This window comes from Python bivittatus, unplaced genomic scaffold, assembly GCF_059951505.1.
Source record: "Python bivittatus isolate LINGU-HERP-01145 unplaced genomic scaffold, Pbiv_v1 ctg000470_np1212, whole genome shotgun sequence".
NCBI lineage: Eukaryota > Metazoa > Chordata > Lepidosauria > Squamata > Pythonidae > Python > Python bivittatus.
The window spans coordinates 854,408-871,856 of record NW_028277065.1 but is presented as its reverse complement, the minus strand read 5'-3'; the positions used below and the strand labels follow the sequence as shown (position 1 = coordinate 871,856).

At 36.5% G+C, this 17,449-nt stretch overlaps 2 protein-coding genes across 2 annotated transcripts; one reads left to right on the top strand and one right to left on the bottom strand.

Moving 5' to 3' along the window:
* Nucleotides 1-536: 536 nt before the first annotated feature.
* LOC112542746 (olfactory receptor 14I1-like) lies at nt 537-1,469 on the bottom strand. Its single transcript, XM_025176324.2, has one exon. It carries the CDS (start codon nt 1,467-1,469, stop codon nt 537-539), a length of 933 nt encoding a protein of 310 aa, XP_025032092.2.
* Nucleotides 1,470-12,099: 10,630 nt separating this feature from the next.
* Nucleotides 12,100-13,044, top strand: LOC148215529 (olfactory receptor 14A16-like). The gene has a single exon (XM_088142924.1). It carries the CDS (start codon nt 12,100-12,102, stop codon nt 13,042-13,044), a length of 945 nt encoding a protein of 314 aa, XP_087999050.1.
* The last annotated feature ends 4,405 nt before the right edge of the window (nt 13,045-17,449 follow it).

The window sequence follows — 17,449 nt, the reverse complement described above, 5'->3', positions numbered from 1 at the left end:
AATTATGTGATTATGGGTCCACATAACAGTGGGTTCATATGGATAAGAATCCATATAAATATCCATATTTATTACCCCTATATATTTGTCATGCACATTTTATGTTATATAGATATTGCAAGAAAGTGTTCTCTAAAAAAAAAGAGCTATCAATCAAACAAAAAAATATATATTTGCATAATTAAAAATATTTATCTATGGTTTTCTTTTAATACATACATTATTAACACACTTCTTCACATACAAGGATGACAGAAAAACATAATTTAATTGAACCACATTTTACTAATTTTTATTGAGTTTTTGTTTTAATTTACAGCTGTTGCAGTTGATGTCTTGAGGATTATCTCTGAAACTGAAAGATCACACAAAAGACATAAACTTTAGCTCTAAATATCTTGATAGAGAGGAGTGCAGTCTCCTAAATAAAATAAGCTTGCAAAGTTAAAGCAATAAGTGGATTAAAGAGTTTTATTCCCTAGGACTGTTTTTTCTCTCTCTCTCTTTCATTAAAATACATAAATAGTTGATACATTTTATGTATCTTTAAAAAGACATAACTCCAGGCTGAGAAGCCTTGTAAGAGCAGCTTTAATATCCTTGTTTCTCATGCCATAGATTAATGGATTCAGCAATGGTGGAATTATGGAATACATCATTGTAATTATGAAATCAAGGTGTGAAGGACTTTCAGATGTGGGCCTCAAGTAAGCAAAGGCACCAGTAAACATAAATATCGAGAAGACAGTGAGGTGTGGTAAGCAAGTGGAGAAGGCCTTTCTTCCCCCTTGAACAGAAGGGATTCTCAGAACAGCAGAGAGGATCTGCACATAGGTCCCAGTGCTGAAGAAGAAGCAACCCAATGATAATATAGTACCAAACAGCATAATTCCAGATTCAGTTCCATATGAATCAGAGCAGGCTAACTTAAGTAACTGTGGGACTTCACAGTAGAACTGATTAATAATATTAGAGCAGAAATGAGTAAGAAAAGTCATGGTGGTGTGTAATATAGCAATGAAAAGGCTGACAATCCACACGCTGCCAATCATTTTGGTGCAAGCTTTTTTGTTCATTATCTTTTCATATTGCAAAGGATTACAAATGGCTACATATCGATCATATGCCATGACAGTAAGAAGGGGAATATCAGAGCCCAGGAAGAAGACGTACAACAGGATTTGTGCAACGCAACCAGAATAAGAAATATATCTGATATTCATAAGAGAATTAAAAATAGCTTTGGGGATAATGATTGAAACTGAACCAATGTCTTGCATGGCTAAATTCATCAGGAAGAAGTACATGGGGGTGTGAAGGTGGTGATCAAAAACAACAGCAGTGATGATAAGAAGGTTCCCTGTTATGGTCATTAAATAAAGTATCAGGAAAAAAGCTACGTACATCATCTGTAGCTCCCAAATCTTTGAGAATTCCAAGAGAAGAAACACTGATGTGTCATTATCCATTTTGAAACTATAATCATGATATCCCTAGAAAAAAAGGGAGGGAACTCTTAAATAATTTCTATCCAGTTCAGTTTTTCAAGGATTAGAGGACCACTAGCACTCTTTCAGTAAAATTTGATTAAACCTCAGGCCTCAACATTTACACAATATATTTCAAGCAACTTCATCACACATTCACTGTTTATCTTGCTTTGTTTAAAATTCATCATGATGATTCTTATTTAGCCATGATGATATTTAGTTATAATAAGCCTTATGACATTATTTGGTACTTGAGCTCAATTATATCTGATTAAAAATAATAATAATAATAATAATAATAATAATAACAACAACAACAACAACAACAACAACTTATAATATGTTGCCCATTTCTTCTTAAATGGGATGGGAAGTAGATCAGTCAGATATATTTATTAAGGCAGATTTTTTTTTACTCTAGCTGCTGAAAATTTGGATGGATTGGATTAGACTAAAGAATCCAAATTGGGTCAATTCAAGTCACTCTAAACTAATTCAGTCACTGAAACAAGTATGTGCATGACCAAAAGCATTTCATTATTATTACTGTTGTTTGCACAGTCAGCCAGATGTTTAGACTGGATTTGGTATCTTTATCCACCTATTGACTCCTTCCCAAGGACCTGGGATAGGCAGATATTGTTGCTTGATGAAGTTAAAGGTATTGTCGCTGTTCTAAGTAAAACTGCCTTTTGCAATTGACTGGTGGTGATTTTGTCAATGCCAATGGTCTTCAAGTGGTGTTCCAGATATTTTAGGATTGCACCCAAGGTGACTATTACAACTGGTGTTTCTTTCGTCAGTCGTTCTATTTCTATTTGCAGGTCTTTATATCTTGTGATACAAAGATTTGTATTTGTATTTGTGATTTTCTCCAGTTCTTTCTCTTCTGTTCTGCTGCCTCCAAGTATTGCAATGTCCACTAGCCAGACATTTTTGTCTTTCTTATCAACAGTTGTTAAGTCTGAGGTGTTGTGTGGCAGGTGCTTGTCTGTTTGAATTCTAAAGTCCCAGAGCACTTTAGCTTCTTCATTTTCTATTACACTGTTGTTGTTATATTTTTATCCTGCCTTCTATAGGTGGCAAACATATCTAAGGCTATTGCCTCCTATTTTCCCCATAACAATCCTGTGAAATCAATTTTATCCAAATATTTAAATAGAAAGAGTACTTAATTTGGATAGTTATTTTGAATTGGAAACTGAAAGAAATTTCTTTTTCACAAAATCTCAAAACTGAATATTTGCACAGCTATAATATTTAAGAATGCATTAAAAAGTAAAGAAATAAAGAAAAGATCTTGAAATTAGGTTAAATGGTACTGTAAATCTTTTAACTGATACACTTTAATCTCAGCCTTTCAGTTCATTGCATTATATTAACTCAAGCCACTATAATATGTCTATTACAGTAATTTAAAACAAGCTTCAAGAAGAGGTAATTTTTCATTGCTTTTAGGTTTACTACTATGGTGTAGTAGTTAAGGCACCAGGCTAGAAACCAGGAGACCATGAGTCCCAGCCCTTCTTTAGGCATGAAGCCAGCTGGGTGACCTTGGGCCAGTCACTCTCCCTCAGCCCTAGAAAGGAGACAATGGCAAACCACTTCTGAAATCTTGCCAAGAAAACCGGAAGGACCTGTCCAGGCAGTCACCAGGAGTCAACAATGACTGAAAGGCACACATATACATACACACACACCACTATTAATTAAATAATACTGTGTTTATTTTTATCTCTTTTTCTGATCAGTAATGACTATAATAATAATGCCTGATATTATAACTTGTTTTAATTGAAACTGCAGTTGTAATGGAAAGGGAAGGGAATCCCATGAGCAGCATTTAAAGGAAGGAATGATGGATCACTGAAGATAAAAGTACTGTAAGTGAATGGCTCACCCTCTTTATTCATGGAGATCGTCATCTTTGCATAGCCCTAAATCAGATTTTATCCAGTGTGTCCATCATTGAGATATCTGCAGCCATCAGTGAGTTTTTATCTAATTTTTCAAGCCACTTACCCCAAAGATTTTTAAACGTATGACACTGTTGGATGTATAAAACAGCCACTGTGGGTTGGAGATTTTTCTGTACTCCCTTGGACCATATTATTTCTGCTAATGAATTCTAAGGGGGAAAAAAAGGCTCTTCTCCTGATTTGCAAGCTTAATAATGGGAGAGAATATATCAAAATAGTTCTACATTAAATCTCTCTCTTTGTTTTGAGATCTCCCTTCTTATTTTTTTAAAATATAAACATATTAAAGTTTTAAAAAAGAAAGATAAAAACTAACAAGAATTAATATTAGGAATAAAGAAAAAAGAGAGGAAAAGAAAGAAGAAAAAAAGAAACAAAAGTGGAGAAAAAAGAAAAAAGGGAAAAATTAAATATATATTCTTTATATTTTCCTTCATTTACAGCAGTTATAAATATAAATTAACCTTTTACTCTATGGTTACAACGTGACTCACCTTTTTTTATGTAATCTATTTTTTTTTCCTAATCATCAAAACCATATATCATCATTTCTTTTTCTCTTTTCTTTTCTTTTCTTTTCCTGTTCACACAGAAAGTCTATAAGGTATTCCCAGTCAGCATTAAACTTAGATAATGTTTTATCTCTGTTCAAACCTGTCAGTCTAGCTATCTCAGCAATTTCCATCATCTTCACCATCTATCCCTCCATTGTGAGTAATGTCAAATCTTTCCACCTTTGTGCATATAAAAGTCTTGTTGCAGTTATCATGTATAAAAACAAAATTCCATGACTTTTTTCCAACTGTTTATTGATCAGTCCTCAAAGAAAAGCCTCTTGTTTCAGTTGTATATTAAATTTTAAAATCTTCTGAATTAATATATGAAATTGAGTCCAAAACTTTCTAGCTATTTTGCACATCCACCAAGCATGGTAAAATGTTCCCTCTTGCTGATTACACTTCCAACATAAATTGAAGTACCTTTATACAGTCTAGAAAATTTTTCTGGTGACATATACCAATGACACATCATTTTATGAACATTCTCTTTGAGACTATAGCACAATTTAAATTTCAATCCTTTCAACCACATATTGCTCCACTGTTACACTGTACATTGTAACCAAACTTTGAGCCCATACATTCTTTCACTTGCTCTTCTTCTGTTTCACATTTCATAGAATTTTATACATTTTAGCAATATGTTCATCATTTGTACACAATTCTATTTCTAACACAGTCTTACAATGCTCAAAACAAGGAGTTCTTTTATCTAGTTAAAATATTTCTAATTTTACACAGCAAAACAGTTGACAGGTAAGATCGTCTCTTAATTTTTGCATTCTCCTTGACAAAATTCTAATACATCACCATAAGGTAGCCACTTGTGCTTACTCATCATATCTGTTCGACAGTATGCTTCTTGTGCTGAGAGCCACAAAGGTATTTTCAAGCACAACCTGGGTTTATATCTATTCCATATTCTCGGTATGGATGCCTAACAAAATGGTTTTTAAAATCTACATTAAACTTAACTTTATCATACCATAGATATCCATGTCACCCAAATCTCAATTCATGACATAGTAGCTCCAAAAGTCTTCTGTTTTGCAGCAAGATCCACTCTTCCTTCCAAGGTAAACAAGCTGCAATATATAATTTCAAATCAGGTAACCCCAATCCTCCTCTTTCTTTTACATTTTGTAACACCTTGTATTAAAACCGTGTGTTTTTTTCCCCAGCCACACAAATACACACACACACACACACACATACATACATACATACGTACGTACGTACGTATGTATGTATGTATGTATATGTATATATGTTTTGAGATCTCCCTTCTCAAAAAGAATGTCTCCACCAATGTATCTGGTGTTAGTATAAAGGTAAGGATGACACATTGGCAGCACAAAACATACAGTAGTGTCCTTTTATTTGTTCACTTGTTTATTTCACAAGACTTGTAAGCAACCATAGCCAGAAATTAATTTGGCCAAAGTACCAAAGTTTCAACTCTGTAATATAGAAATAGAGATATATACATAATTTATATAAATCTATGGCATGGGAGAGAGTGTTCAGAAGTCCAAAGAAGGCTATTCCAAAGGAGGTGGGGGTAGACATTTAAAAGGCAGACTTCTGTGACACCTTCAGATATCAGTCCCTGAGCGAAGAGACTTATCTTATCAGGTGGGGTGATGTTATTGGGAGAAGGTGATAGATATGAATGGTTTTAAAAGGTACGAATGGTTTTAAAAGTGACAACCACAACCTTGAATTGTTCCAGGAATCTGAATGATAACAAGTGTAGCTCTCAAAGCAGTGGTGTACTCTGAGCAGTGTTCTCCTCAGGTTGCTACATTCTGGACCAAGTACCTCTTCCAAATGTTTTTCAAGGATAGCACCTTGTAGAACATGTTGCTGTACTCCTGAGAGAGGTTACACAGAGAAAAGCCACTGTGCTTGATCTTATCAAGTGGGAGGTTCTAATTATGGCCAGCCCGGTGTACAGCATGACGGAATAGTCCAATGGAGAAGTGAGTAAGGGAGGTGTGACTGTAAATAAAACCTCGCATTTCAGGAGGTGTTATAACTGGAGCACCAGATGGAGCAGTGCAAAGACCCTCCAGGTCATAGTTGCCACCTAGTCCTGGAGCAGGAATTGTAAATCCAGGAAGATTCTGAATTGTTGAGCCATTTCAGTGCAGGGATTAACTTGTTCCTTCCCATCCAAACCCAGACAGCTCCAGCCACCTGAATAACACTTCAGTGTCCTGATGTTTGTCCTGGGATTAAAAGGTACAGTTGAGAGTAATCAGCACACTGAGGACACATAATCCTACGTCAATAGGTGACTTCACCCAGCAGCTTCATGTATGTGTAAAATAGGAGTGGAAAGAATGTTGAACTCTGCACAGCCCCACATGCCACTTCACTTGCAAGCAAAAGATATTTCTATTCAATTTGTATAATCAACTTTTCATTGTGGCCCCTACCTCTTCTAAAAAATGTCTAGGTATTCCTCCTATGGAGTAACTCCTGATTTTCAGGATAATACAGCAAATTTGTTTGAATAGGAATGGCAAATATTGTTATGGATTAGTTATACCACATTTTAGACCAATGGTAGGTTCCAGGTAGGAGAGCCAGATTGGTTTAAAGGCATCAAGCTAAAAACCAGGAGACCATGAGTTTTAATCCTGTCTAGACACAAAGCCAGTTGGGTGAGCTTGGGCCAGTTACTTTCTCTCAGCACTAGGAAAGAGGCAATAGCAAACCTTGAAACCTGAAAAACCTTGCCAAGAAAACTGCAGGGATTGTCCAGACAGTATCCGATAATCAGACATGATTGAATGAATTAAAAAAAAAAAAAGTCTGCAGGTAGTCTTCAAGGGTAGCTTCATGTATATTTTTAAGGGTAAATAATTGATACACAGACAGTAATTAGAACCAGTTTGAATCTTTTGATGCAATCACCAGTTGGGTATAATAAGAGGGAAGTTAGAACCTAATATCATCATCATCATCATATTTATTTCAGTCATTGACCAATAAAAATACATACAATAAAACAGACAACAATATTACCCCTTTCATCAATAACTATTAGCAACCATTTGCGGGCAAAGTTTACACATTATGTAGCAAAATTTTGCAACTTTTAAAGAAATAGATTTATCTTGATTATTTAACAAATAATGCAAGTAAAAATTATCAGAATGCCCAGGGAATTTAAATAAAAGAGGGGTAATCAGCTGAAAGTGAATGTCCCTATAATACTGACAATACAAGAGAACATGGACTGGGGTTTCAATGGCACCCGTACCACAGGGGCAGTATCGAATATCATAAGGGATTTTCCTATATCTTCCTTCTAGAACAGCTGTAAGGAGAGCATTAAATCGAGCTAAGGATAAAACTTTCCTGAATTTTGGGACTGTAATGTGGTACAAGTATGAGACTGGTTTGTTCGCTAAAATTTGGTTATTTGCAATTATATTATGGGTAAAAACAGCAGTTTCTGCTTGGCCTTCTATATCTAAGATCCTTTGCCTTAGTAGTGACCTGGCTTGATCAAACTCTAAAGTCAAAATGGCATCGTTGGAAAACCCATAGAGACTCAGTTTCTTTTGGATAGCTGTTTTTCAGGTCATCTCAAAGTTATCTGCCAGTATTAGATGGGTCAGTCCACTGGGGTTATGGTGTAATTTTAGCCAGTAGGTAAAGATGTTAAGCCAAAGATTGGTTTCAAGTGTACTGACTCCTGCTTCCCGACAGAGTACTGCATTTGGAACACAGCTGGGTACCTGGAAGATGTTCCTTAGAAATTTTGTTTGAACTCTTTCCAAGGTAATCATGTTGTTATATGGTCCTAACTGGGGCCCATATAACAGTTGTGCTCGAGCTTTGGCTGCAAACAACTTAATTGCAGCGGGAATAAACTGAGCTCCTCTGGAAAAGTAATAGGTTTGAATGGCTGAGGCAGACCTCTGTGCATTATGGGTTACATAGTCCAGATGGGCATTTCTATTTCCTGAGGCTTGAAAAACTATCCCTAGATTTTTAAAGATTTTAACCTGCTCAATGGACTGTCCGCCTAAATTCCAACTGTTTTGTTTAGGGCGTTTAGAAAAAGTAAGGATCTTAGTCTTGATATAATTTATTATTAATTCCTCCTTGATACAGTAATCTATAAGTGAATTCAAAGCTTTCTTAAGGCCAGTAGAGGTTAATGATAAAATTACTGCATCATCAGCATATAATAATAAGTTAATATGTCTTTGGGCTAATTTAGGGGGGTGAAACGTAGAATTACTTAAATAGGACACTAATGAATTTATATAATAATTAAATAAAACTGGGGCCAGTACAAATCCCTGTCTAACTCCCTTCTTTACAGGTATTTCTTTTGTGCCATGGCCTTGAGTGCTGTACCTAACCTTCAATCTGGTGTTCTCATGGATTTTAATGACCAGCAGTAATAGGCAAACCTAATATTATTTTAACTGATTTCCCCCCTTTTAAATTATTGTTTATTTTATTTTATTTCTTTTCTTTTTTCTCTTTTTGTTTACTTTTCCTTCCCTTTACATGATTATGGGCATTTATTTTGAGAACACTGACAAATAGTAGCAATATAAATATTAATATTAATGTTCATATTATTTTACAAAGATTTTTATTTATTTTTAATATGATATAGTGAACCTAGTTATACAGTATATGTTTAATTAATTAATTAATGAAACAATGAATTTAAAGTTTTGTGGTAATTGTAAATCCTTTGTAAATTTACTGATATTTTATTCTCCATCCACTGTCTTTTTATACCTTCTTCTTCTTTTCTTTCATTTAGCTATTTATTCTGTTCTTTTAATGTTTTAAAACAATTATTATTATTATTTTAAATGTAGCCCCATATAGAATATATTGCAATAGCCTAAACAGAAAGTTGCTATGTCATGAGTGGAAAAAAAGAGCCTCCCAATCCAGAAAAGGACTTGTGTAAGGACCTCCTGACCATCACTGATCATTTAAGCAGAAGCCAGAAGTCCAGCAGGATTCTCAGATTATGTCCCAGTTCTACCTAGGCAGTGCAATCTTGTCAAGAGTTAAATTAGGAAAATCTTTTGACTGTAAGGTCATTGAAACTTAGTGTTGCTAGGGATGACTGTCAGTGTATTCCTTCCCATCCAGACTCTTACAACCTCCAGGCAGCAGGACCAGACCACCACAGCACTGCTTATCCACCCCAAGGTTGAGATATATTGCTGGGTATCATCTGCATATCTGATATCTGATCTTTTATCAATGCTGAACAGGAGCAGATAGAGTGTCAAACCCTGTGGGCTCCCTCATAGCAAGGAACTTGGGTTAGATCTCTCCCCACTTATAACACTGACTGCAAATGGCCCTAGAGGAAGAAGGAGGAGAACCAGAATTTTATCTACAGTCCACATTCAAACCCTCTACATGGGCATGTTATAATTTAACATCTGTATCTCTTTGCTTGGAGAACTTAAGGGAATGTGGGCTGTATGTTTCCTTCTGATAGATTCTATTTATCCCTTCCTGCAACCACTGAGCACTAGAAAGTGGAGAGCTCCAATGCTTCTAACTATCTAACAATCTAACAATCTAACAATCTAACAGTCTAAGAATCTATCTATCTATCTATCTATCTATCTATCTATCTATCTATCTATCTATCTATCATCATTTGAACCCCATAGAATACCATCTGGCTACTCAATTCTGACCCATCTCTTACCCACATCTGACAAGTCCCAAAGAGTCACACTTTTGTCACGGCTTGACTATGGCAACATGTTCTACATGGGACTGTCCTTTAAAATCATTTGGAAGCTTCAGCTGGTCCAGAATGCAGTAGCACAAGCAGTGATGGGCTTGCCTTGGCAAGTCCATGTGATATTGCTGCTCCATGAGCTGCGCTGGTTGCCAGTATGCTTCTAGATATGATTCAGTGAGTTATTTATTACCGATAAAGCCTACACAGCATGGGGCCTGGCTATTTGAGGAACCACGTGTCTTCTACAGTTTCTGCATATCTTGTATGATCTGGAAGAGTGGATATGCTCCAGGTCTCCTTGATTAAATAGTGCCAACTTTCAGGACCCTGGAAGTGTGCCTTCTCTATAGTGGTACCTGCCCTCTTGAATGAACTCCCCCCATGAGATCTGTATGGCTCCCACCCTGGTGACATTTCAGAAGGCCTTGAAAGCCTGGTTTTTGTAGGTCTTGGGATTCCTGGGCCTTAGGATAGGGTGGATGGGATTTCCCTGTTTTAAGTTTTGCTTTGTTGTTTGGATTGCCATTTTGTAATTATTTCTTAGGGTTTTTTTTTTTGGTGCTTTCTATAATTAACTCTTTATATTCAGATGTTAGTGTATTACTCTTATTTCAGAGCTGCCCAGAGTCAAATAGTGTTGGGCAGCATCAACATTAATGTATTAAATACACAACTGTTTTTCAAGGTTATGTTTATTTCTACTAGCAATAATGAGGCCTTTCTGACATTGGTGTGATTCTTACTTTTTGTGTTTGACAGCTGTGTGAGCTTAATACTTACAATTCCTCTGACTACCACAAGACCCTTTTAACGAACAATAGCTATTTCACCACCCTGCCCTGAGATTATGGCTGACACCAGACTACGCAGTGGGTACAATTTTGAGACAAGAACTCCTCCCTCCATGCCCAGTCAGGTTTTGAGAAGGTCGACCCTTTCATCCATGTTCAGATCACAAATGAGGTCTAGCTATCGGGCTATCTCTATCTCAATCTAGCTACCTCTGCCTAGCTCAGTCTATCTAGCTGTATCTTGTTATCTCTCTCTATCTAATCTATCTATTAGCTATCAATGTCAGACATTTCTCTCTGACCTCATGACTCAAAGAAACCTGTTTTCTTTTTGAGATCAAAATTATATGCCTCATGTCATATAATAATGTGAAAAAAATGCTTTAAGAATTTTCCATATGACATGACAACTCATTTCTGAAAAATGCACTTTATCCAAATATACTAAGGTAAAAACAATACACTATTTTTTTAAAGAAAGGCCTGAAATCCTTCAAGGATAGGACAAGGGACCAAAAAATTCAAGGTAGAGGATATGCCCATGTAATCAAAGCCCTACATTTTTTTGTATGTGTGTTGCAAGCACTATCTTGATGTTTCTGAGTCCCCTCTGGGTGTCCCTGGTTTGACTTCTGGTGACAACATGATACATGCAGATAGTTTCCTTCAAATATATATATATATATATATATATATATATATATTTTCTATAGCCACATTCCTCCTCCTCCTCCTCCTCCTCCTCCTCCTCCTCCTCCTCCTCCTCCTCCTCCTCCTCCTCCTCCTCCTCCATCTCCTTCTCCTTCATCTTCCGAGTCTATACAGCCTTGGTTAACCTTGGTGGTACTTCATTCAAGCCTGAAAAGTTACAAGTATAAACAATATAGACAATAAAATAAAGAACTAAATTTGTATACGTAATAAATTTGTAGCAACCAAGTACTAACCATTACTAACAAGCGCTTAGCTTTTTTAAGATAAGTCAAAATTGGATGGGTGTTAGCTAGAGTATTATTTGTAATTTCTTGTTAAACATTCCCATTTTTTTTAAATCCAAGTTATCTGCACAGACTCTACTACAGCTCTTCACATGGAACTCTGAAGTTTTTAGCCAAGAAAACAAAAACAAACAAACAAAAGGTAATTATGCATTTCTCAAAGAGACTTTAGCTTTGAAACTGAGGTGAGCTCAGATATTATCTTGTGCTCCAATGAAATCAGTCTGAAAGGCCAGTATAGTGCTTGGTGTATAGGTTAAAGGCAGTATGAACAAAGATCTAACCACATTTTCCCACATCTGCATGGATTTAGGGCTGGTAAAGTAAACCAGGCTCCTGAGAAATGGGCCCCTCGAGCATAATTACTAACATCCCATAGAGAAACCTCTGCTTTTATCTAGCACTCTCACATCAAAGAAAATTGTTTGAAAAGCATTTCACTCTATCATGAGTACTGCCTCAGGTAGAAGAGAAAAGGGTTTGAGGTTTGACTTCCTATTATAAGCTCTGAAACCTAAAAAGCAGAATGGAAAATAAGTCAAGAGTTAGTGAATTCCTCCTTCATGGATTCCTTGATACTGAGGAGCTACGGATAGTCCACATCCTTGTTTTTTTAATAATTTATTTAGTAGCCCTCACTGAAAATCTCATCATCATCACTATCATTGTTTATAGCCATCAGCTCCATTCACCCATGTATTTCTTTCTAGTCAACCTATCCTTGCAAGATCTTGGCTCCATCTCTGTTACAGTTCCAAAGTCCATGCTGAATTCCTTGATGAACACTGAAACCATTTCTTACTCTGGATGTCTCTGCCAAGTTTTCTTCCTTGTTTTCTTCATGCTGTCTCACTTCTTTCTCCTCGGTGTCATGGCATATGATCGCTATGTAGCTATCTGCAATCCTTTGCATTATGAGATGGTACTGAACAAGAAAGCCTGCATCCGAATGGCAACCAGCACATGGATGGGTGGCCTGTTTTATTCAATGCTCTATGCAGGAAATGTATTCACAGTGGAGTTCTGCTCCAGAATCATCAATCAGTTCTTCTGTGAGATCCCTCAGTTGTTCAAGATCGCTTGCTCAGACTCGTATCTTCTAGTAGTCTGGGCTCTTATCTTTGGTTCTTGTTTAGCTTTTCTCTATTTTGCTCTAATTGTTTTTTCTTATATTCAGATCTTCAGAGCAGTTTTGAGAATCCCATCTACCCAAGGGAAGCAAAAAGTCTTCTCTACCTGTTTACCCCATCTCATTGTCATTTGTCTCTTTCTGGTAAGTGGTCATTTTGCATACCTGAGACCCACATCTAGCTCCCCATCAACATCAGATATCTTGATTTCTATGTTTTACTGTGTGTTGCCACCAGTCATGAATCCACTGATCTACAGCATGAGGAACAAAGAACTCAAAATGGCATTTTGGAAACTGATTCTCAGTATTTTTCCCCACACCTTATGGAAATATTCCTAGTTATGTCTATTTTAGTATATGCTTTCAATTTCCTGGCCTTTTTGAAGTATGTCTCAACTTCAGTGGGTGAATTAGTCATATGCATATTAATTAAGATATAAATATCATTTTGATTTAGTGGGTTAGGTTTTCTCTTTGTGAAATTGATGGAAGTATAATGGTTTTATGTAGCATTGAAGCTAGGTAATTAAAGTTGCTTATGCTTGTACAGAAGCATATAACATTAAATTTTGTGATATGCCATTACATTTCTGAGAAATGCCATCTATTCATTATTATTTATTTATAATTTCTTGCAATAGAGTAAATATATCTCACATTATGCCTCTATTTATTCTTTGAATATATCTTATAATGGCTTTTATACCATACTCTTTTATACTATGCTTTTTTAAAACCAATTATATATTTTCACAGATTCATTCCTTTTAATTAAATTTGTATACCTGCCTAGAAATGCTATTAAGTGGAAAAAAATGCTCCTGCATCTATAGAAAGCAGGTAAAAGAGTTGCTTTTATGTATCTGTAACCTTCTGGTTTTCATGATAAAGCTTTTTGGGACTTATTGAATACCCCCCCCCCAAAAAAATAGAAATGGGGAAGAACAACTGCAAATTACTGAAATATATTATTTTGGGCTGTGAACTCTGGACAAGGGGAGAGGGGATGAAATGTTCCATCTATAGAAGCCCTTTTCCTGTGATTCTAGAGGTGGAAGTGTAGTTCCACAATTTGGTGTCATTCTTCTGAAGAGGGGATCAAGGTCCCCCCCCCAATAAAAAGTATATTTAATCCTTGTGACTAGAGTGATGTACCAATGGTAAAACATCTTGTACCAGTTCTCTCTGAGTATAATATGAAAAGGAAAATTAATGTACTTTCTCAGTGAAATTCCCACTGTTGCATCTCTATAACTGTATTTGAATGCTGAATCCATTTAATCATACCGTTTTTGTCTTGCTTGAGTTCTGAGTTGTATTTCAGTAGTAAATCATACATTGTTGCTAACAAATATTCTGTATTATGTCTTATAAGATTTCAAATTCAGACAAATTTCTCAATGTACTCTTTTGTTTCCATAATTCTTTTGCTGTTGTGCTGCTTATTTGAAAGTATTGGACCCAATTAAATGTAGAAGAGCACTGTGTAGTAAGACACAGACTATAAATAGTTGTTGACATGTGTTTCCAGGTTGGTAAATAATAATTATTAAATAGATCGTTATTGCTTTATGTAAAAAAAATCATCCCTAATATAAGTAATGTTAGTCCATGTTTGTTACTTATTCTGAGTAGATAGCCATTTTATACACATGAACCAATGCAGATGGAATTGAACCCGGTCAGATCCCCTTTCAAGGAGGCTAGTAGACAGCAAGAGTTCACTGGTTGAGTTCTTCAGGTACACACTATTCTACCCTCAGGGTGTATCCACCGTTCAATGCCTAGTATCAGGTCAGGAAATTAGTTCCTTTAAAAGGTGACCTGGAAATCCAAAACTAGTTTAGAGAAAAATGCTTTTAAATTATGATTTGTATATTTGAAACAAAATGTTTCAGAGTTTTAAAAAAAAATAGCAAGAAAGACATTAGATATGTCTTTGTATTGTTGCTGAGGAATAGTTTCAAAGTGCTTTTTCCATTATCATTGATAAACAGATATATAGAGAATTATTTTCCATTCAAGTTTAATGAGATCAGATTTCATTTATGACATGGTCCTATCCTGTATTTCTCCTAGCCATCTTCACTTTTTTGGACTGTCTTTCCTTCATAAAACTTAAAAGCTAAAAGCATCCTAGGTTTAAAGTGTTTACTTTTTTTAGATTTTTGTTTGTTTGTTTTGTTTTTGTTTTTTTTGTATGACATTCAGAGTAGTATGTGCAGGAACAAGTAAATCATCTCTATATGGACAGATGATGTACAAGGAAACCACAATAATAAATCAGTACACATGTCAGTACATTGCAGGACGGGGAAGTGACCAGTTAGCATTTTAAAAGTCCATATTGAGCACAGTGTATCTTTATATGTTCAAAAAGGTAACATTTAAGAACCAAAACAAAAGCCTGCATGGATATATATCTACAAAGATCAGAACTGTGCAGGCTATGGTTATTCTTGTGATGCTGTATGGAAGTGAAAGTTGGAGTTTGAAAAAAGAGGATAGAAATAGTATTGATGCTTTTCAACTTTAGTGCTGGAGAAGACTTCTGAGAATACCATGGATAGTCAAGAAAACAAAATGATCATAGACTCTGTTCTGTAAGCATAATACTATCTCTTCCTACCTACCTACCTACCTACCTACCTACCTACCTACCTACTTATCTATCATCTATCTATCTAATCAAATAGAAGTCAAAGCACAGTGACCTGGCTTAAATTACCACATTTTGGACATATTATATGAAGACCTAGCTCTGAGGTCTGCGTTCTTTCTACAGAAGGAGAAGACTGTGAAAATCAGTCAAGAGCTGGCAAATTCCTTCTGTATGGATTCCCTGATACTGAAGGCTTACAGATATTCCACATGACTATTATTATTATTATTTTAATAATTTATTTGCTCACCATTTTGATGTCAGCCTTACAGGGGAAACCAGATAGGAAACATAACCAGATGAGCTAAATCTACTTTATTGTTAACCTACATTGACAGAATCTTGCAAGTCTAAAAGTGCATTTCTCCCCCAATCTCCTTTACAAGTTGAGAAACTAGGGAAGGTCTTCTGAGCCTCTTGCCCCACCCACTATCCAGCTGTGGGTTATGTTATCTCCTATCTGACTGTTCCCTTGACAGCATCTCTTTGCCCAGTCTCCCAAGGTCATTTCCACATACCATTACACTTTCTGAGGCAGGTCTGAGGGTTGGGGATTGGGGGCAGTGCAATGATTCTGTTCCTTTCTCTTGGGCCAGTTCCAGTCAGTGTTGGTTGGCATGGAGAGATCATCCCCTAAGCACCTTACTTGTGGGGTGCTGCAGGGTTCTATTATTTCTCTCCTCCTTTTTAACATCTAAATTAATTGCTGGGTGAGGACATCCATCAGTCTGGTGTTCAATATGTTCAATCAGTATGTTGATGATACCCAATTATATCTTTAGGCTCCAGTCAACCAGGTTAGGCTGCTGAGGTTCTGTCCCTGTGCCTGCAGACTGTGTGGGTTTGGATGGAGAGGAACTATCTCCAATTCAACCCAATCAAGACCAAGGGACTGTGGGTGCTTGGACCACTCAGATCTGGAATATTCCAACTTTCACCTTGGATAGGGTTGAAGTTCCCCATTGAAAAATGGTGTACAATTTGGGGTTTTTCCTGGACTCACAACTCCTGCTTTTGCCCAGCTTTATCTGGTGCACCAATTTTGCCCTTTCCTAGATCAGGGGGCCCTTCAGACAGTCACTCATGCTCTGGTCACCTCACAGCTTGACTACTGCAATGCACTCTATATGTGGCTACCCTTGAAGAACACCTAGAAACTTCAGATGATCCAAAATGCAGTGGGGCTGGCAGTGATGGGCATACCTTGCCCATGAGTTGTGTATGTAGTAACTCTTTGCAAGCTGCATGGGTTGACAGTTTGCTTCCAGGTGTGATTCAAGGTGCCAGTTGTAACCTATAAAGCCTACATGGCATAGGGCCTGGTTACTTGAGGGATGACCTATATCCCATAGTACCAGCCTGAGCTGTGCTCTGGGTTCCAGTGATTAAACCTATTGGTGCCTTCTCGGTAGCAGCACATTTATTTGGAATTTCTTGGTAAAATAACAACAACAACAACAACTTTGTCTAGGCTACTTCCCTGTCTGTACTGCAGCTCCTAATGGGCAACTCTGAAGTACTTTGACTCCCCCCCCCACCAGAAAAAAAAAAATAGTTCTCACAGCCATTTTATCTTTGAAACCAAGGTGATCATAGAAATTATTTTCTGCTACAATTATGGCAATGTGAAGGCCATTATAGTTCCTGTTTTTTCGGATTAAAGCCAATTTCGACAAAACTCCAAGCTCCTTCTCATGCACATTTTTGTTAAAAAATCCCATAGAGAAAAACTGTTTCTTTAAAACTTTTAAAATTGAGATAAACATAGAAATTCTCTTATGACCCAATTAAAACCATTTGAAGGCCCATAGAGTAACTGTTGATTAGATTAAAGCAAATGTAAGGAACATTCCAACCCCATTCTCACCCACAGAATTTGATTTAATGCTGCTGAACTGAGAAATGGGCCCCTTGGGGATAGTTACAAGCATCCCATAGATAAAACCTGTTCTTTCTCTCTGGCACTGTCAAGTCAGAGAAAATGCTTTTCAAAGTGTTCCAATCCATCTTGAATAATGGTGCAAGGAAAAGGAGTCTGATCTTTGAGTTCTTCTCTACAGACTGCAAAGCCTGAATAGCACT